This window comes from Thermobia domestica, chromosome 4, assembly GCF_964235325.1.
Source record: "Thermobia domestica chromosome 4, izTheDome1.hap1.1, whole genome shotgun sequence".
NCBI lineage: Eukaryota > Metazoa > Arthropoda > Insecta > Zygentoma > Lepismatidae > Thermobia > Thermobia domestica.
The window spans coordinates 307,792,657-307,815,833 of record NC_137457.1 but is presented as its reverse complement, the minus strand read 5'-3'; the positions used below and the strand labels follow the sequence as shown (position 1 = coordinate 307,815,833).

The 23,177-nt window shown below is 38.3% G+C and overlaps 1 protein-coding gene across 1 annotated transcript in view; it reads left to right on the top strand.

Moving 5' to 3' along the window:
* LOC145684282 (uncharacterized) overlaps positions 1-23,177 on the top strand; it is a 494,924-nt gene that overhangs the window by 454,828 nt on the left and 16,919 nt on the right. Inside the window, exons 3-4 of the mRNA XM_081756425.1 lie at positions 4,025-10,606; positions 18,318-18,440. Of these exons, the coding sequence (XP_081612551.1) occupies positions 4,028-10,606; positions 18,318-18,440 (6,702 nt within the window). The 5' untranslated portion in view covers positions 4,025-4,027. The remainder of the gene's footprint in view (positions 1-4,024; positions 10,607-18,317; positions 18,441-23,177) is intronic.

Below are 23,177 nucleotides of genomic sequence, written 5' to 3'. Positions count from 1 at the left end.
ATGAGTTATAGCCCAGTATACGGTATGGTTAATGAAATATAGCCCAGTATACGGTATGGTTAATGAAATATAGCCCAGTAAACGGTATAGCTAATGAATAAAGAGCAGTATGGTTAATGAGATATTAAATCTTAGGCCTGGACTATACGGACGCTAAAAGTGCGGCTTTAACAATGCAGCGAATTCATAAATATTTTGAACATTGCATATATATATATATATATATATATATATATATATATATATATATATATATATATATATATATAATATGGGAACGGTGTTACCCATCACCCCCAATGTTGAAGACAGATTTGCGCCGCTGCCAAAGATGAAATATGTATGAACTGGTAGGTCAAGGGGCGTCAATTTGGAGCAATTGCGCCCTCTGAATTTAGAGTTTGTGTGTATATATTCTCAAGGTATAACTTTGGAGAAACCCAAGAAAAGTGAATTTTTATAGCACTGAAAAGTATGTTGTTCATTGCCAGTAATAAATAACATAGGTTTTGTTCTCCTGATTGTATCCTTGTTGTTGTTGTTGTTTCTATTCTATATATTTAATACAAGAACATTTTACTGTGTGACTAGTGCTAATATATAAACCTTGAAACATTGTAAGCGGTATTCAGAGAGAATTTGTTAATCAAACCTTAGTCTCGCCATTAGTTAGTGTCGTATTACTTCTGTACTAAGGAGGGTGTACGTTTTGGTATTCGGAGTCTGCTTGGAGTTCAGCTAATAAGTTGAGTTGTGGGTGATTACCTATAATAACCCCAATACATCGGGTAAGAAAAGTAAATGTAGTAACTACGGAAATCTAGATGTGCTCATGCGTAGTCTGTAAAAGTGAAAATATATGAAAAATACGGTGACACCAAAACAACTAATAAATAGTTACGAAATCAAATTATAACTAATGCATTCGTTTCTGAGGAATGCATTTACGTGGGGAATAAGTAGAAATCAATTAATGTCAACGACAGTTTAGAAGGATTATGTTGTATTTATAAGCGAAGATAATTTATCAATCAATTGTATGTATCCCTCAGAAAACTGGAAATTTTCTACTCATCTCTCACTGTTCAGTTTAAGAAATAGTTCTACTATTGTAGAGGACTCGGCTAAGTAGGTTGCTTCATAGTTAACTCACCCGATGAGGTGAAAGGAAAGAAAAGAAAGAAAGACAAGTAATTAATTGTCTTTGTTTATTATAATGAAGTTTATTATGTCTAAACCAAGGATGTTATAAATAGAGGATCTGCCCATATGTATCTTCATCCTATTAAATCGGTGAAGCCAAAAAGCAACCGAGCATCGGCACATCTGTTTGGCTACTCTCGTTTCTACCATCGTCTGATTGGCTACTTATGTTTACACCATGATTGTTGGCTCAAAACATTGCGATCCTATTGGGCGGAGTGGGCAGAGTAGGGGTGGCGAAACTGTGACGTATGGCTTCAAGATTTTGTTGTAAGGGCAGATCCTCTATTATAAGATCCTCGGTCTAAACTGTGGCTAAACCAAAATACCCTCTGCTCTAAGTTAATTAGTCTCATGTGATTAACTTAGTCAACTCCTACGTGCTAATCAGAGTTTCTGAATACACTTCTGATAACCATGCGTTAGTGAAACCCTTAGTATGGCGCTAATCATACGTCAAAACGACTCCCACGAAAGTATTTAGATATTATGCTTTTTAAAATACTTGTTATCAAAGCAAGGTGCCTTTCACGCTAATTCTTTACATTCTCGGTTCACAATCAGACCAATAATTGTCACTAGCTGCGCTTCATCTTACTTGACCCCGAGAGATGTCGCTAGCATGCAGACAAGCCAAAGCCAAAGGTTTCTTTTAAGGGGAAGAGCTCCCTCGTGGCTGAGCGGTTGGCCTGCGCGCCTTTGGTGTGGGAGACCCGGGTTCGGTTCCCGGCGGGAGCTCATGTGGTTCGGATTCCGCGTTAATCAGTGGGTCCACGTCTCATATAGCCTCGCTGCTGAACGGGACGTTAAACTCAAAATCAAAAATCTTTTAAGGGGAACATCTTATGTTAGGTCTCACAACGGTAACACTAATTGTAACAAAGACACAACAGTGACGTCAATACTCGTAACAATGATACTCGTACTCTTATAACAGTAACACCATTTTCTGTTCTATTTGTAATATAAACTATTTTACTAACATACGGATGGGATGTGGCATTGGAACAACGTCGCTTTTTATACATATCGTCGCAAAACATTGGGGAAGTAGTGACGTTGACCTAGAACGGAAGGGGAGGGAAGAAGCGGAGGAACTTGAATAAACAATACGTTTTTTTCCCCGCACAAGGTCAACCAAAACGTCATGGAGAAGAGCCAAGTACGAACTATTTCCGGTAGATGGAAGGAGTGTGGCATGTTAAGCAGATAAAATGGAAGTTTGTACAAGTAATGACAAATCCGTTCTCTAATCGAGAATGGGATAGCCAATGAAAAATGCTGAAAGAAGCTGTTTAACCAATCAAGAAGTCCGGGAAACAGTTCCCAGATATCCCCAAAATGGCTATTATGTCATTACTCGTAAAACTTTCATTTTTTTCATACTTAGGAGAATAACAATACAAATCATCGTTTGATTTCTATCTAAATCCGCACCTACTGCGTTTCTGTTTTCACTAAAATTCAGTTTCTGCATCCTTCCCTATCTTATTCATACCTCACATTGCTTCCTCTCTCCTCCCCTTCCCATGAATCCTATCGTCTCTTTAAGCTGGTAAAGTGCTCGTTGAACGTTGGTCTGCAAGTACATTAACTGTCCGTGATGCGCGTAAACCTAAGTTGGGTTTCAGTTTGGTTTCAGTTGGGAATAATAATAATAATATAATCAGGGTCGGCCCTGGGCAATTTGCCGCCCCGTGCAATGGCATTATTCGCCACCCCACCCTTTTCTCTAGAAAAAACAAATCTTAAAAGCCACGATTTTAAGTATGCTACCCCACCATGAATAACGAAGAGGAGGGAAAGAACACTAGCACTCAGAAAGGACTAAACACTTCAAATACAATCTCGTTGGGTCTATTAGTGAAAGACAAAGCAAACACACCTGCAGAGGAAAGATGGAAATCCTTTTTATAGAATTCAGTATCAAGCCTCAATCTCAATATATCAGTTTGTAATTCCAGTGCAACTAGCTCTTTCATCTTTATTTCGTGATTTTCCTTCTACGTGATATATATATATATATATAGTGGCGGATCCAAGGGGGGTGATAGGCCCCCTCCTTGACGCTCAGGTTTACACTGGATAAAATGGGTTTCAATCCTGCTTTACACTGTATAAAACGGCAAATTATGGTTTAGCCCCTCCCTTGATCATATCTTGGATCCGCCACTGTAGTATATGTATATATATATATATATATATATATATATATTATATATATATATATATATATATATATAAAGATATAAAAGATTCCACCTTTAATGATAAGGAACTTGTTTATGACAAAGACAAGACTAGTTTTCATAGTAAACCTATGAAACTAACTAAATGGAATAAGTGTTTACTACTGTTTAAGAATTGAATTCTTGTATTTGACAACGATCAAACAATTCATTTCGGGGATTTGTTTGACCATTTGCTTTAGCACTGTCGATGTGACCTTAAACTATTACGACCTAAACATGATTTATGAATATAGTTCAAATAGAAGATCAGCGTAGTAAGTCTAAATTACCGCCCCGTGCAAATGTACGTGCAACACGTATGATAGAGCCGGTCCTGTATACAGCAAAAGACGATGTTATTTATAATGACATACTTATCAGAATAACTTCTTGTTTTGTAAGATTACCAAAATAGAAAAAAAATCAGATTCCATAGTTTATTACAAATAAAAGTATAATATTTCCATTGACAAAGAAGTTTTGTTCTTGTATAAACGATATATGTACAATGTTTATATTTAATATAGATATAACTTAATACTCTCCAATTGTTATTTAAATATAACGTGGTTATTTGTTTGTTTTTTCAGGTCATGGACATAAGTGTCAACAACGTCCTGGAGGGTGTTCGACAGTATTTCCAGGGTCTTCCGGCCTCAACCAGCCACTCCTTTGATGGCTCCACCGCCGCCACTGCTCCACTTACCGCCACGGCGGCCCAGCCCACTGGGACCACGCTTACCTACTGGCCCCCAACAACCGGACGAGGGAATGTCAGTGAAGTCACAACAATGGGATCGCCGGCCCACTACAAGACACCGTCACCCCACGGGGCGTCTCTTGGATACAATGGGAACTTACCATCAAGGCCAACATCGTCTTTCCCACATTCAGCGCTTCCAACAGGTGGTCTCTTGTTGCCCCAGTCCTCTGCAACATCGACATCGTCGTCGACGTATTCGAGTGCGAATAGTGGAGCGAGTGCTAGCACGAACACCTCCTCTAGTGTTAATAGTGCAGCCATTAGTGTAAGTGTTGGTGCCGTTGATAGCCACAGACATCATTCCCAGAAGCCATCCATAGTTACTGGTGTAGGTGGCCATGGACAAAGACGGTTGGAACAAATGGGAATAAGTCATTTATCAGGTTCCGTTTCTCTCGGAAATTCTGCCGGTTCATCATCGTTGCCAAGTAGTAATAACCATCCAATATACATGAATAGAACAATAAGTACCAACGCTTCAAGTCGTGAATCAACGCATCTTTTACCTCAGCATTCTCAAATACCGATCTCTCAAAACACCAAAATTACTCATTCCCATTCTGGACATCAATCCCATGGACATTCGAGATCCACGGACTACGCGTTGCTAAATCACGTAGGAGTGTCTAATACTAATACTAGTACAAATAATGCAGGAACAAATAGTGGTTCTTTGTTCAGCCGTGATATGACCCAAAACAGTTCCTCCGCGTTACCCAAGTTCCACAATAATGACATTTTTTCAAACCCTTCTTTGATGTCTTCCCAGACACAACATACCCAACAGACATCTCAGCAACATAATTCGTTAAATCCACATGAAGTGACTGTGAAAACGGAAAATCATGGGAAAGTGAGGCACTATTCACAACAGCATGCCTTATACTCCACGAATAGCGTAGCGTGCACACCAAGGGAACAAAGAATGCCTCCAGCACATGCAAGTCTGATAGCCAATGGTCAACGAGAATTAAGAAATCCCTCCGCCAGTTTGAGCATTCAAGACTCGGGCAGAAGTAGCATAGTTTCTTCGGCAATTACAGCACGAGCCAAAAGTAAACGAGAATCACCACTAGACCTCTCAGTCAAAACTGTCAGACAGTCAGCGGATTCTACAGCAAAAGACGATGACATTATAGTGACGTACTCATCAGATGGACTTAACAAATCGTCTTCATCATTGTCATCTTCCAATGCAGACAGAATGTTGTCGCTACAGCTACCACCAAGCATAGCCTATCCGACAATGTTCGATGCACGAAAATGTACACCAAGTTCTGCTGTCCCTCCTAAAATAGACTTCCAACCGAACTTCGCTTCACCAGGATCCAACAGTAGTACCAGTCCTTCTTGCTTCGTTCCTGCAGAGAATCATCGTCCACGAAATAGTCAATTCGACAATTTACCTCAACAGCAGATGCATTTGCAACGTGTGAAGTCGTCGTCCTCAAGACCAGCTGCTCTCCCTCCAATTAAAGACACAAACTTGCTAAGTGGGCATCATCCAGGCGAGCACAAACAGTATTATACAGCAAATTCAACTGCTGGTAGAAGTCAATTTCAACACCATCATAGCGGTAAACACCAGACTTCGTCATCTACCGGGCCTTTGCCTTCAATGGCTCCTAACCATTATACAAGTGCTTCTCAAGATCTCTCTAAGCCAAGTAGAACAGCGACTACGTCGGCTGCAGTAGCAGATACCAATTATCGACATGAGTACTCTCGTCCGACTCAAAATTGTGTATATCCTCGTGAAAGTTCCAAACGAAGTAGTTCAGCTGGTAGTGACTTCGGAGCGGCTATACCAGCGAAAATGGCTCGTCTTGATTGGAGACAAACGGATCATGCTGTGAAACATAGCACAACGTCTTATACAACACAAATAAATGGGAGTGACGTTCGAAGTAATCGTATCCACGAAGGATATTCTCAACATCATCATCATCCACAGCAGCAGCATCAACAACAAATGTCCCTATTACAATCCCACACTCAGGCGCAGCCTCAACCACAACGTGGATCACAAGCCAATAATAATTCGTCATTGCAAACATCTCAATACCAGCAACCTTATTCCCATAATCATCTGTCGCAGACGTCACATGCGCAATCGTCACACGCGTTCACTAAATCACAGTTACCACAGCAACATAGTCAAAGTCATACGTCATATTTGCATCATCAACAGCAAACTTACACCCATCAAAGTCAACAGCAATCTCACGCACATCTTCAACATCATACTACTACTACTACTACTTCTCATCCGCAGGCGCACCATCAACCACAGTCGCATAGTTCTAAACAGTCACACAATATTCCACAAAGTCAAGCTCAGAGTGCAGCCATGATGCAGGCGAACTCCTTATCTCATAATCAGCAACAACAATCACATTTCCAGCTGCTGTCGTCGCAGAGTCATGTACGACCGTCATCGAATGCTAATATCCAAAGACTGTTTTCTCACGTTCCAGATAGTGATAAACGAGCTCTTAGTATTTTAAGACATAGTTTAGAAAATAAGGCTGAGTCACGTTCCTTCCAACAACAACAACATCATCAACAACAGCAACAGCAACAACAACAACAGCAGCAACAACAGCAGCAGCAGCATCAATTTCAACAACAGCAGCAGCATCACCATCATCAACAACAGCAACAACTACAGCATCATCAACAACAACAACTACAGCATCATCATAGTCAACAACAACAACAACAGCATCAGCAGCATCAACAGCAGCAGCAGCAGCAACATCATCAGCAACAACAACAGCAGCAACATCATCAGCAACAGCAGCAGCAGCAACATCATCAGCAACAACAGCAGCAGCAACATAATCAGCAACAACAGTTTTCTACACTTTCAAATGTAAATTACTTTCAACAAATTCAGCAACAACAATTAAATCATCAACAGCAGCAACAAATGCAACAACATAATCAACAGAATCAACATCAGTCTTCAAATTCAGTTGTTGATATCGCAAATAGTCGTGTAAGCTTTGGCTTAGAACAGCTTCAAAGTACAGTGACGAATGTAGTCAGCAATACTCATTTGCCTTCCATTTTGACTGAGAGTCATAAGTTTGCGTTATCGAAGCAAGTACCGTCTGTGCCTGTAGAGTCATATGGTGTTTCGGGCTCTGTAACTCCTTTACCGGGAGACAGTGCACCAGCACACCAAACTATTCCATCCTTAAGTACGGCATCAAATGCCTTCCATGACCAAACAACAGCGAGTGCACACCCGACAACCACCGCATCGCAGCAGATCGGTCACAGTGGTATTACTATGGATGTGCCTGCTACATCGAAATCAACTTCTATAGCATCTCGTTCAAACTATTTACAAACTCCAGTTTCGCAGGCGTCTGCTCATCAAAATGAATTGACCAGCACTACAAATCCTCCAACATCAAGTGCGTCAAATGAAGTAGATGGTCTTGCAGCACTGGTGGCAGCTAGGATTCGAACTAAAGCAGAGCTCAAACAAGTAGGTTTTACTGTAGACATGAATATTGCTGGTATGCTTAGACCACCTCGTCCACCAAGTGATACGCCGCAATTCAGAAGTCCTACTCCAGCGTCAAGTGTAAATTCTAGTTCATTCCATTCACCCAGAACGCCAGGAACACCTGTGTTCTCCCCACCACCAGCATCAGTTACATCTCAAACTGATAAACAGCAGCATAACAATCGAACACCTACGCCTACTCCAAGTACACAAACAGAAAAGCAACCACAAAGCGGCAGTTCAAGTGGAGGAAGCCCACCTAAGCTTACGCGCGAACGAGTATTCTCACCAAGACGTCGTCTTTTCAGCAGGACCGATGACGACTCTGGCCCTGTGGCTCCTACTCGAGATGGTTCAGGTCCAAGAAGTAGCTCAGAAACGTCAGTTTTTGATTTTCCAGACAGTGATTCAGAGGACGATATGCCTGTGTTAGAAATGCAAACTTTGGAAGCTATGAGGCGAGGCAGAAAATCTCAACAAGCAGCAGCGGCGGCAGCGGCTGCAGCCGCTTCTGACAAGCAACAGCAGCAGCAACAGGAGTCAAGCTCACAATCTGAAACACCTGCGGCAGAAGAAAGGCCATTGTCACCAGAGAAAGGACAAGAGATCCTTCCTGAGGATCCATTTTGGTCTGAGACATGCGAGAAATTTATGGAAGATCTTCGTACTCAATCAACAGCAATCAGAAAGAGGAGGGATAGAAAAAGAGGTACCCACGCTGCTCAAGCACCAGTATCTACTACAGCTGCTACAGATAGTAAAACGACAGGAAAGACAACAGCCAGTAAACCAGAAGAAGAAGAGACGAAGAAGGAGGCGCCTGAACTAGAAGCTCCTGCGCAGAAGAAAACAGAAGAACTGGAGAAACCAACGATTAAAGAGGAACCGCGAGTATTTTCAGATGATGATGATGATGATGATATTCCTCTGAGCAAACGACAAGCTCAGCTAAAGGCTGAAAAGGAAAATAACAACAACATAGAGACAGCGAATAAGATAGAAACTATTAATTTTGATATCAAGAAGGAGATCAAACAGGAAAAAATAGAGGAAGAAGAGAAGAGAGTAGCAGTTGAAGTTGAAGAAAGTACACCCACTGAAAAGAAGCTAAAAGTGAAACAGGTAGAAAAGCAAAGTCCGAAACAAAAACGAAAGAGGAGAAGTAGTAAAACGGAGAAGAAAAATCAGATTCCGCGAAGAGAGACGAGAGCATGGGCAAGAACTGCTGGTACTAAAGTGGCTGAAGAAATAAAACAAGAACCAGTGGAAGCAGAAGAAACTAGTAGTGAAGAAGAGGAAGACGAAAATGAAAGCAGCAATGAACATGTAGAAACAGTAGCTGAAAGATTACGCGCCAGAAAACGAAGAGAAAAGGGGGAGAAAGATGATCCTGATTCAACAATTAAATTACGATTACGCTCGCGAGACAGTACAGCTCCTCAAGAAAAAGATGTGTCAGAAAAGGTTAAAACAGAGAAAGAAGAGACCACTAAGGCAGCTGCGGAAACAACCACAAATAATGATACAACAGCAGCAGCAACTACTATTACAAGTCCTGACACTGCTGCTTCTAAAAAGAAATCCGGAAAGAAGAAACACAAATTTGGTGATGGGTCTGACTTCCGTCCTGGCTGGGAAGATGAGATGTATCGCTTTAAGCAGTCACTCCGCATGCCTACTCAATTAATTCATATTCCCAGACCACCAATCAGAGGCCGTCGAGGAGGTAAAATGTCTGCGTCTTTACCTGATTTGGATCCATCACATTCTCCAGCCTCTAGTACAGCAGGTCGCTTCGATGACTCAGATTATTGCCTTCGTAAAATGGGATTCCGACGGGATCTCTTGTCTTCGTTTGACCGCCCTGCGTCCAAATCACTTAGCCCAGCTCCTAGCAGTCGGAGCATGATGGACTATTACGGATCCGGCACACCAGATAGTCCTAGTGCGAACTCTGAGAGACTTCGTAGATGGATCAAACTTGGGTGTCAGCGGGATGATTCACCGTCCGTTCGTAGTGAAGACAGTGATTTAGATTCGGTATCTAGTCTAAGAAGGGGCTCAGCTCCAGAAGACACTGGTCACGAGTCAGAGGAGACTTCATCGATTGTAGATATTTTAGCACAAAAGTGTATCAGACGTAAGGCGTCCTCTCGAAATAATAGTTTAACTGAAAATTATCCAAAGCATCGTATTCTTCAAGCGAGCAGTCAGCCAGAGTTGCTTCCGACACCAACAAAAGTGCCAACTGCGGACGGAAACAAAACAGAACTGATGACGTCACTAAGTGTCTTCCCCAAGGAAGAACTTACCAATTTTAAAGACGTCCTACAGTGTGTTGCTGGCAAAAATGGTTTCGTTGATTTTGAACCAGAAGTGCTAAGTATACGGACTCGAACTCAAATGAAGAGTAAACAGCGGGCTAGCATTCGAGAAGTGTTCGGCGAAGATCGACCAGCATCCGCGCCACCAAGTACAAACGCAACAGCGGCTAAAAGTAGTGTAAAAAGACACGTTGTACGGTCGCGGTTCTTGCGAGGTAGACCCGGTCTTCGAAGTGCTTCTGCGGCTGTGTTACGAAGTAACAAAGCTGTGCTTTACTCCAAGAAGAGATTGCTTCGTCGTCGCAGTGATAATAGTAATGCTCATGTGTTAGTGGACAACCAGAAAAGACGACCTAGTGAATCCGCGCCAGTTGGTAGTGTGGTAAAAAGTGAACAACAACAACCTTTAGTGAATTCAGAACAACCCCAAGTGAACGTACCCCCACCTGTCGTTAGGAGATTCAAGCTTAGGCGGAAATTTAGATCTGGGTTTGACTATATTCGAAAGAAGAAAAAGTACCAGAAGAAAGAAGGGGATGCAGAAGGAGCCAAGGAGAAGAAAAAGGTACGTTCTTATAGTTATACTATTTAGGACATAGTGTCTCGTATGGTGTACCGCAAGGATTTGCCCAAGGCCCACTTCAGTTTAATCACAGGTTTTAAAACGTTATACAAAAGAGAGAACATTATTTATAGAGTTAAAACTTTACATATGAATATTAGCCTGTTATACATTATTATTATTATTATTATTATTATTATTATTATTATTAATAATAATAATAATAATAATAATAATAATAATAATAATAATAATAATAATAATAATAATAATAATAATAATAATAAATTCATATAGAAACAAAGTACATGCAGATGTAATTCGTTTTGCGTCGAGTTCTATGGATTGCACAAGTAACAGCAAATCAGATACGGGAAATATCCTGAAGGATTGACCTCGTCTTCGGTGTTATTTATGATGTCCAAACCAAGAGAAGGGAGAAAGCCGATTGCTTATTAGCCGTAGTAGCTTTAGAAGTGAAAAATAATAGCAAACAAATTCGAAGAATGTAGTACGAATAATGAATTAAATTAATAAACTATCATTATAAGTTGAAAAGTTGAAAAAATGTAGCCTTGTCTAATGTACGAGGGTATTTCCAGAAGTGTCCGGCCTGACACTAAAATATCGTGCCACTGGATATAAGCCGTTCATGTCATATAATGCCATCTATTAACGAAAGAATGTATTAGTTCCAACTGTCTAGCTGGGTCAGTTCGTTGCAGACAGTCATTAGAATTAGTTGCTGTGTATTGAACTGCGTTACAAGTAATGCGTCAGAGTACTATAGTTTGTTTTCATCTTTGTTTGGAGGTTAATAGAATTTGTTTTTAGCATATGTATCAGTTGAAACAGTGATTCAACTGGTATAGTACTCACGTCCTGTGCGACGGGTCACTGGATCGATCCCTAGCCTTTTGAGTTTGTGGCCAATATTGTAGGATTTTTTCGGGATTCTCCCATATCCTCCGACATTCTAACTTCACACATTCTTTTATAATTTATTCATTTCGATAATCACTCCCAAATAACTTGTTTTCTTTAGCTTGTGAGAAGAAAAACTTTAAAAGAAATGAAAGACTTTTTTTTTCTGCAGTTGAGGAAAATTTTCTACCTTATATACGACTAGCAGAATACCCATTCTTCGCATGGGGAGAATACGTTTTATTTTGGACATAAAGAGCTAAATTTGGATTTAAACTGCATCGGAAGTGTCACTGATCGTCTTAGCGACCCCGAAAACTATAGATTCGTCACTAATATAGGTCATTATGGATATCTACATATATATCCTCCCTCTAGTTGTGGAGTTGAATTTGGATTTAAGCGGCATCAGAAGTGTCACTGTTCTCAGCGACCCAGAAAACTATGGATTCGACACTAATATAGGTCATTTTCGATCATTTTATTTATCTTTCCTCCCCCATGTTGCACCGTCAAAGTGAAATGATAAAAAAACCATCCCAGTCCCAAACTTCATCTATGCTAAAAATTTGATAAGAGATCGGTCGGGTTGTTCAAAAGTTATGAAGTCAAACATATTCACTTTGATTTTTATATAAATAGATTGGAATTTGAAAATGAAATAAAATTCCTAATTTCCACACCCTACTCTTACGGCCTTTATTCTACAGAAGACAGGTGATTAATGAAAATGAATAAGTATGAGTTAACCGGTGGAATGTTAATGTGGGAGGATACGAGAGGACTCTGGGAAAACCCATGGACAAGATGTTACTCATCACTAATTTACATGGCCAGGAATCGAACAAGAGACTCTTATGTACTAGAGGTGAACGCTTTACCAGTGAACCATCGTTTACATTATAACATGTATGTCTGAGCTTACTATTTTTAGCAGAAAACGTGATCGAAAAACCAGGCGTCTGGATATTTCTGCTTGATACGGCTGCATCTCTTGTTATATTTAGCCAGTAGTGCATTTCAACATATCTTGATGTGTTCCTTTAAATGTTGCCGCCATTGGAACATCTGGCGTAGTAGAGTGAAATGCAAAATATCGATTGATGCAAGACAGAAGCTGCTCATGCCCAACACACACGGTCTCTGTTTACCTTCTCGCTTTCTCGTGGCGTTGTTCCTGCAAATCCCATATACATTAATTTTCTTTCTTTCTTTCATGGAATTCTCGATGTTCTTTGGTTTACAGGAAAGGCCGTAAAGTACTTTATAGAAGTGCATGTGAAACGAATTACAGTGAAACATTCCTTAAAGGCCATTTCTCAGTAACAAACTCCTCTATAATACGGACAGAATATTTTATCCCGACGAAAATGTGTGTGTTATTACGGAACAGAACTTTCCCGCTTACGGACACCCTCAGTTACGGACACGGGGGCAGTCCTTGCCGAATTTGATATACCAGAAAACGAATACCTCTACAATACGGACAGATTTTGTCCTGGCGAAAATGTGTGTTATTACGGGTCAAAACTTTCCCGTGCACGGACATCCTCAAATATGGACACAGACAGTCTTTAACGAATTTGGTATATCAGAAAATGAATACTTCTATAATACGGACAAATTATTTTGTCCCGGCGAAAATGTGTGTATTATTACAGGGCAGAACTTCCCCAGTTAGTAAGGACAGAAGTGAGTCGAGAGCTTTTGTAAACGCGACATTAAATCTTTGGGTTCCATAGGGTTAGTTAGTTTTTTTCTTAAAAAAAAAAGGGTAGGTTACCCTTGGAAGTTAGTTCTTTTCGGATGATTTTCTTATAAACAACTCAAACTAGTTTCTTCTTATTGCTTATATAAAGTTTCATTAACAACTTTAGAGTATGACATAAGTCATGTCGTTGGAGGTTTTCTGTGGTTTTCCTGTTTCCTCTAACATGTTCATTCCACCAATTTCACTCTCATTAATTATCCGTCCTCTTTAGCCTAACAGACATCAACGTAGCACGTTAAACTATATATATATATATACATGGTGGCTCAGTGGTAGAGCGTTCACCTCTGGTGCTTGGGGTCCCGGGTTCGCTCCCAGCTCCCACCAAGTGAACTTTGTGGTGGACAAACACCGTGTTCGTGGGTTTCCTCGGGGTTCTCCCGTTTCCTCCCACTTTCTTCATTCCACCATTCATTCATTACTCACCGTCACCGTCTCCTTTAGACTAACCGGCATAAACGTGAGACGTAAAACTTAAAGATTTCATTTCATTTTATATATATATATATATATATATATATATATATATATATAATATACAGGCGCGGATCTAAGGGGGGACTTAAGGGCTATAGCCCCCCCTTGGCGCTTAGGTTTAAACTGGATAAAGTGGGCCTCAATCGTGCTTTACACTGGAGAAAGCGGCAAAGTATGGTTTAGGCCCCTCCCTTGATCATATCCTGGATCCGCCACTATATATATATAATATTCCATTTCAATGTGGCATATGCGATTTCTCATGGAAAATCCACGTCGGTAATTCATTGTTGGAGATGAGTTTTGGTCGGATGAAGTTTTTCGAAAATGCTGATAAAATTTTGGACGTATTTCATAAATACTGCCATATGGCTTGGATTTAATAATAATAATAATAATAATAATAATAATAATAATAATAATAATAATAATAATAATAATAATAATAATAATAATAAAAAGTGGAACGCGAAAGCTTAATACAATATTGTTTGAAGCAATTTCCTTAGTCATGGAAATGTAGGTAATTGTTATTCGTTAATGAAATGACAGGCAGTACAACATCGCATTAGTAACTGAGGTAATTAATTACCTTTGGTTACGTCATAGCAGAAGTAGAAGCAGAGAATAAAGTTGAACATTTTTGATCGTACAATACTGTGTGATCAATTTTGGTCACATTGCTTACATCGAAAAGCAACTTACTCTCTCGTGTGGTGGCAGCACTGTTCAATAGGCAATATACTGTGATACGTGCGCAGCAGGCTCGCCAACCATACTATAATTTGTCATGATATACGATAATATAAGCCTTAATGCTACTGTATATACGGTAATGCGCTTGCGATAGATAATAGGTGAATATACGATAATTTTAGAACGCAGTTTTTGAATGTGTACATAAATTGTCGATGTGCATTAAATAATTATAAAAGAAGAAACACTGAGGTTTTTAACAGCCATGCCCATTAAAATAAATATCGATCTGTGAATTACCAAATGACAGCACCGCATCCATTCTTTAAATTCGATTACGTTTACAAGGAGTGGAAATAATGTTGTTTAGAGTATTAAAAAATAAATAGGAATTAAAAAAATAAAACAGAACAGTGGCGCTGATTTGGATTTCGACACTGAAGATTAGTAGACAAGGGTATTAAAATCAAACTTGTGCTTAGGAATTAGTTGTTTATTCATACTAATATGCTAGAATAACGAAGTATAAAGGATTTTAACCCACTCAAATATGAAGTTACATCATCATTATAATAATTAGTGTTTTATTTCAGCATCAGTCTCATAATCTGCTCTCTTTTTCACCATATGCAACACAGCATCTACGAATTTTTCATTCACGGGAGAGCGTTAGATTGTACGAGCTGGGTAATTATAATAATTAGCATCTATTCGGAAGTTGAAGACCTAAAAATTGCCTAAAAAGGATCTATAAAAAGACCTAAAAATGTCTAAAAAAAAGGACCTAAAAACTGGAAAAAAAGGACGTAAAAATAAGACCCAATTTAATTAGAACTACATATTTAATGGATATAATGCTCAAGAAATACAAGCTTCTGGTAGGTTAACGGTCTGTTCTTCTTCCATAAACTGAAGTACAAACTAAAATAAGAAAACTTCCCCACCCTCATGCCCCCTTGGTGGAGGGCATTGTTGCGCCTCCTTATCTGACTTGTGATTATTGCAGATCTGGTCTTAATAGTCCAGTCGTTGAAGAATGTCCTACTATATCTTTTGAATGTTCTTTACTAAAGAAAATATGTTTAAGAGGTGGTGGTGATTGAGTTAATGATCAGTAAATTTATTGTCAAAAGATGAAAGGGTAAAAAAAAAAAAAAAAAAAAGCTAAAACCTAAAAGCTTAAAAAAAGACCAATAAACGAAAAAGGGCAAAAATGGCCAAATAAAATCCACCATTTTCTGGCATACAATGACCCAAAATGAACATGTATTATGTTCAGCCTCGTCTTCGGGCACTCGTAAAAAAGAGGATTTTTCGGGCCCTAGTAATTACATACCCTACAAGGTCCGTCAAAAATAACTCTCGTATTTGGAGAGGGCGCTGTGTGAGTTGTAGTGGGGATATGAGGGCGGAGGGGTATCAATCGATAACGATATACGTGCCATTTTCAGAAGTCGCAATGGCGTGGCACAGTGAGTATCGTACGTTTGTTGTGAAGGAGTGGTTCTGTGAGTATTACTCAAGAGGACCAAATATCCTCTAAGTGTAAGTAGGAATCATAGAACCACAATTACGAATATATTCCTCCACAACAAACGCACGATACTCACCGCGCCACGCCATTGTGACTACTGAAAATAGCACTATATTGTTATTGATTGTTACAACCTCCGCCGCCGTATCTCTACCACAACTCACACAGCGCCCTCTCCAAATTTGGGAGTCTTTTTGCCGGTCCGTGTATGAAATAAGACCATCGTAACTCATGTTAGGTTGAACGATAAACGTGTCTTCCCATTGCCAAATCATGTAACGAAAAACCTCCAAAAATTTGTCTGAGATATTTCGGAACACCCTATATATTTGTACATAGTATCATCCGTCTTTGGTCTTTATCAGCATAGTGTGTAAGGTTGCCAGACGTCCGGTTTTTGAACATAAAAGTTGCTGTACCCAAGCCGGACGCGCTTTTGTCTTTCTTTTCGAGTTTGGAGACTAATTAATAAAACAAATCAACAAAGTTTGAAGACGCATTAAATATTGCCAGAATGGAGATAGAATAAATAAGTTATTAATACCATGACCTTATTAAAATACTTGATCCTGGGACACTATAGTACTGTATTTGGTGAAAGATCATTTTGTATTTGTACTTTTTGTATTAATTCACTTTAATAATGTATTAATTTCTATATGTTTTTCTTTTTCTTTAAAATGTGCTGTTTGATATAAAGTGGAAGCAAACTTAAGTTTCGATAAAAGCAATTTTTTTAGTGATTTAAAAAAAAAAAGTCAAATTGCCCTCCTTTCTGATTTTACAAATCTGGCAACCCTAAGAGTGTGTTGTCGGTGAAAAATGGTTGGGAAGTACTTGCGTACTGTATATACAATGTACTTAGAAACAGGGCCGCCCACAGGGGGGATGTATGGCGCAAACTGCGCCATTGAGAAAAATTTTGGGGGGGATTTTACTCTACTTTCGAACTAGCAATTTTACTGTCGGAATAGCATTAAAACACGATTTTTAGAAGCTAATTTTCAAAAATTTTCCGGGGTGAACCCCCGTACCCCCTGCTTCGATACTCGATGAATGAAGTACCGCGCAAGTAGTCGTATGAAAGGAAAGGTTGGTTCGTTTTAAGAGAGAAGGGCCGCCAACAGGAGGGATGAATGGCGCAAGTTGTGCCATCGAGAAAAAAATTGGGGGGAATAAAAAAAAAAATTGGGAAGAATTTTACTCTAATGTCGAATAAGTAATTTTGCTGTCGTCAGAATAACATTGGAACACGATGCGATTTTTTTTTTTTAAATCTCGAGAATGAATCTCCCTACCCCCTGCTTAGAAACTCTATGAATGAAGTACCGCACAAGTTGCTATATGAAAGGATGGGCTGGTCGGTTTATCGCTTTGTGTAGGTAATTTACCCATTTTCTGCTGGGAGCATTTATTTATTTCTTATTTATACCATGTACGACACTTATGAGCGGCCTTAAAAAGAAGTGAAATCACAAAAATGAGCGCCAAGTTCTGGTGAACAACAGTTACAAACACTCAAGGAATCACTTTCAAATTTAGATTTGAAACTTGACTATGTTGTCTGTTGAAAATTATAAAGTAGTTTGACATAATTGTGAGCTAGTAGTAACCATACAGACAACAGCCAAGTTTCAAATCTAAATTTGAAGTGAGCCAGGAGTGTTTGAAACTGTTGTCCACCAGAACTTGGCGCCTATTTTTGTGATTTCAATTCTTTTTAAGGCCACTCGTACTTGGCTCTTTTACAGGAATGTTTTTTGTTGGATATCACTTCTTTTTGTAGGCTAATTTCGAGGATAACATTTTCTTTTGGTATCAAACTCAATAACTTGTAACTTGCGTCTTACTTTTCATGTACAAGGGAATTATATCAATATTTTGTAAAGAAAAAATAATACTACTAATTGTAAAAAAAGAATACCTGTGCCATACACAGTGTGTAGAAGTTTTTATACCCTTCAATATCCTTATAGAACGTATGTAGTATTGTACACTACCAAGACTACTAATAAAAGTAATGCCATTTTTATAATTACTACTGCCCCTACTGCTACTACAAGCATTCTATAATACTACTACAGGAAATAAAAACAACAACAAAAATAACAATTACTAGTACTATAAAAACTACTGCTACACTTGGCAATTGTTTTTAGAGGACTTGAGTTTTGAGGAGGGAAGAGATTATTAGTTTTGGGGGGGAGTGCGCCATCAGCTTTGGGGGGGATGGACACCCCTGCTTAGAAATATTTGTAGATATTCAGTATTATTACTTGGTATTGTATTAACGAATACTTTCTGATTTACAGATACAGTTTCCTCGACCAAGTCCGGAATCTGTGCAAGATGTTCAGACTGAAATCAAAGGCTGGGTTATTAATAAAGGCCTGGGTGAAACAATCCTCCATCGAGCTGCAAGACTTGGATATACGGTTAGTTTAATTAATCTTTTACGTATACATATAATATTTTTCTCTGAAAAAACAATTTTTAAAACGTTATTATGAAAGTCAAACACCTGTACCACATAGCCGAGAAATAACTGCATTTGTTTTGTAGAATCACTGTTGTTGTGTTTACATGGTGTTATTTGGTGAACAGGTATTCGAAGGAGAGATGTGGATGGTTTTCTACAATACTTTATTATACGGAGTTATCAAAATTTAAGAGCAGTAAAAGTCAATAGACGTACGAATAGTCGATTTATCTTCTGTTTTCTTACTATATACGATTATTGTGATACGAGTCCGTAAGTCCTCATTCATGTGCTTTATGGGTCTAGTGTATCTGTATGTTGTTCACCATGATTCTTTACGATGCAATGTTTTGTGAGACATTTTTCGCTACATAACAAGGCTTATTGTTCAAATTCCGCAGTAGCAGCTGCCCTTAAGAGCCCCTGACATACTAAAAAATAGTACAAAATTTACCATTTTTTTCTTTTCTTTATTTTTCATAAGTGAAAGGAGATAATGAAATTCAACTTACCACAATCATAGATAATGTTATTCTACAACAGAAAATATGAACCCGAAGAATTTTCAGTGTTGCCAGAATAACATTTCCCCCAACTCGAAGTTAAGGCAGCGGCTACAGGAACGAACTCAACTGCATTTGATTTACGTGTTGTTTTCGTATCCTCTGAACTATTTTTTAAATACTAGTTGTATTTAGTTTGTAATAAACAAAATAGTTTTAACATACAGTTCTTAAAATTAAATAATAATATTATTTAAAAAAGTAGTTCACAGGATACCAAAACAACATGATACGTAATTAAATGCAGTTGAGCTCGTTCCTTTAGTCACTGCCTTAACTTAGATTTTGGGGGATATGTTATTCTGGCAATACTGTAATTTCTGTGGATGGCAACACTGAAAATTCTTCAGGTTTATATTTTCTGTTGTAGAATAACGTTATCTATGATCGTGGTAAATTGCATTTCATTATCTCCTTTCATTTGTGAAAAACAAACAACAAGAAAAATGGTAAATTTTGTATTCTTTTTAGTATGTCAGGCTCTTAAGTCATCATTGGAGTTGCAATGTTGTTTCAACGCAGTGCACTTCATGTATCCCCAAAGAGAGTTTTCACACGTTGTTAAGTGTGGACGTCTTGCGGCTAATTTCATTGGCACCGAGGATGTCTCATAATCAGGAGCGTCATCTCAGATTTTGCATGGGGGGGGGGGTAAAACCCCTTGATATAAGTAAAATTTCGCGTATTTCACTGATTTACTACTATTTTATTGATAAAATCTATAGAAATCTCAAACTCAATTGCCCCTCCCTGCCCCCCCTAAATGACGCCCCTGCTCATAATCATAACCTATTCGTCAATTAAGAAAATGATCTACCCAATATCTGGCAAAACCAGAAATATTTATAATACATACCGACATAATTGAATATCATAAAATAACCTAACAGATCTCTGCGTTAAAACAGGGCGTCTAAAGGGGCAAAAAGGTAAAAGAAAGGGAATTTTTAAGGAAAAAATCTCGCCACGATTTTTCCGCCTCAGATACATGATAGACATGTGAATAGTACCGTTTGAAAGACTGTTCTATTCTGAAGAAAATGACGTACAGACCTTGATCCTAGGATAAATACGGATGATGCTGTAGCTGCTTGACTAAAGGCCTATTATTTACCTTAAAAAAAAAGGAAAAAAAAAAGCCAAAATTTAACAGGATTAAGCTGCGATATATTAGGCACGAGGAGATTTTTGTAAGAATTACATGACGAGTGTTTTGGCGTGTTTGCGTGTTTACGTCCGCAACATTCGTATTATTGTTATTTAGACTATTATGCTGATAGTTATTCTACAGAAATTAACTGTATATTTCAATAGAATATATATGTGAAACTTTAATCCATTCATCACAAACAAACGAAAAAGTAAATGGGATAATTAATCTAGTAAGAATCTTGTATAGAATAACAGGATTTTTACCTCTCAACTGCCATCTAGCGGAAAATGTGAGAACTGCTAGCACCATGTTGCTTCGTTGAGTTTGTAAATAATTTCCCGAAACTATGCAGCATGCGGAAGTTATTTATCGAGACATTCTTATTATTTTAAATTAAAATATGTAATATCATTCGTTGTTATTGGAATTTGTCTTAATATTTCTGGCTTTTTGTCCGTTTTTTGGGTGGGGGTGGGGGACCAGGTTGAAGTTAGAAATTTAAGACATGAGTACACACAAGAATTTCCATCTATGAAAAAGAGGACGCATGGACTTCAAAGCTTCATAGCAATTATCAACTGACCAAACTGTGGCGGTTTCTGGGTGGAAATAAGAGTGAATATTTACGCTACAACTTAAGGGAAGAATCTTTATCAAACGTTCTATAGACAAGAATTCTTCCCTCAGCTTATAGTGCTAAATGAGGAGATCTCTCCTCGCTATATGGTTAGGGTACGAATCTCCGATGCGACAGATTCGGGTTCGATTCCCGGTGGGAGCTCATGTGGTTCGCATTCCATGTTAATTAAGTCAGCGTCTCATATAGCCTCGATTCTGAACTGGACGCTAAACCCCAAATTTTAATCTTTACCAATATGTGTGTGTGGGGGGGAGGGCACGGTGGCTCAGTGGTAGAGCCCTTACCTCTGGTGTGTGGGGTCCCTGGTTTGACCCCCGGCCAAAGAAGTTTGTGATGGGTAACATCGTGTTCGTGGAGTTTCTTGGGAACTCCCGTTTTCTCCGCCATTTTCATTCCACCAGTTCTTCCATCACCATTCAATTGCTTTAAGGTTAGTGTAAAGGGACAAGTTTTGCCGATAGATGTCACTACAGTCTTCGAATCTCCCCTATGTATTTTTTTACCTTTCACGAAAATTTACAATTTCTCTTACAAAATTCAACCTAGAGACTTCAAATTTTTAGAGAAGGAACTTCATAACCTATTAAAGGGAATAATCTGTGTCGATTTTTTATTTAGAATTTTGTTCATTGTTGAAACAGTTCCATTGTAAAAGATTTGGATATCAATTTCAATAATCAAGCCATTTCAACAATGAAGAAAATTTTAAATAAAAAAATCGGCACGGATTATTGCATTCGATAGATTATGAAGTTCGTTTTCTAAAAATTTGAACTCTGTAGGTTGAAATTTGTAAGAGAAATCGTGAATTTTCGTGAAAGGTAAAAATACATAGGAGAGATGTGAAGACTGTAGTGTCATCTATCGGCAAAACTTGTCCCTTTAAACCAACCTTAGTCATCGTCTCCTTTAGCCTAAAGGGCATAAACGTTGGATGTTAAACTGAAATATTTAATTGTATTTACCAGTATGTGACTAGCCACATCAGCTGATACTGACCAAACTCAAATAAGAAACAATAAATAGGTGTAATTGACGTTTTTTCATGCCGATGCAGATTAGGAATACGAAACCATTTCTTAATTCGTATGTATTTGACCCTGTATTCGGAATCTGTACGTTCTTTCTTTTTTTTTTTTTTTAAATATAAAAAAATATATACTTTTTGAAAACAAATAATATACTGTACCAAGTTCGGTCTCTTACATCTTATCCAGTTTTTTTCTTTTTGGAGCCTTTTTCTCCAACAGAACTCTTAGTGGGCCTTATGTAGGCTATTAGTTGGCATGGTTGGCTAATTGCAGAAATAGTTATAAAATAACGGTGGCCCACCATAGTTTATAGCCAACCAACGATTTGCCGTATCTTTGCTAACAGTCTCGGTATCATACTTCTAATGGCTTTTTAAAAATCTTTCGTACTGGCGAGGGCTAAGTTGGCAAATGCTCGGTAAAGCAATCACTTACAACGTTAGAGATTGATTAATCTATCGTTCCTAGTCTTGGGTCACAGTGTCTGTGCTATTAGCGAGTAAGTTGAATTACTTTTTTTAAAAAAATAAGTTTATACTACTTCCTCTCGACTTATTTGATCTTTTTTGAACTTTTTCAGGGTTTAAATGATGTAAGTATAAAGTTGTGATTCTCTCTCTCTCTCTCCGCCACTTACATAAGTTATCACAATTTCCATATTTTAACATAAGTAATCGCTTTCAACATTGAATCAATAACTTTGTAGTGATTAAAAATATCTAAAAACTGACTTCATAATAACAATGTTGTTATGTAAAATTAAAAATAAAGAATATAGAGGAACATTACACTATAATCAACTGGACTGTAAGCAAACTGATCTGAAAGAATTCCAATATCACATACCATCAGCAAACTATTTTCTACTAATAAAGTAGTCCTGCTCATCAGAACACAGTTTATTCATATTAAACCCTTATTGTAAATCGTTAATTATGGCACCCTAGTTGTTGATAAATATTTTCTGCCGTGACACTTCAGACACTTTACTTTTAAATTCTGTCCACCATCATCCTCAGTTCTTAAGAAAAAAGTATTCTTTCAAATGTGCGAACGGTAAAATATTTTCGTTCTCCATCTTTATAAAAACAATACCAATCAAAGTAAAATAGACTATTTTTCTATTTAAGAAATTTGAACTCCGTGCAATATGGCGGATACCAATATGGTCGCCGCCATGGTCACCCACAGCAATCAAATTCACCCTACCCATACTTATAAAAAATCGTAAGAAATTTCCTAGGATCTATCCTACAGTGTATAGCAGGCCTAAAAGTCCCCTTCCCCTCCCCTTAGGAGCCACATT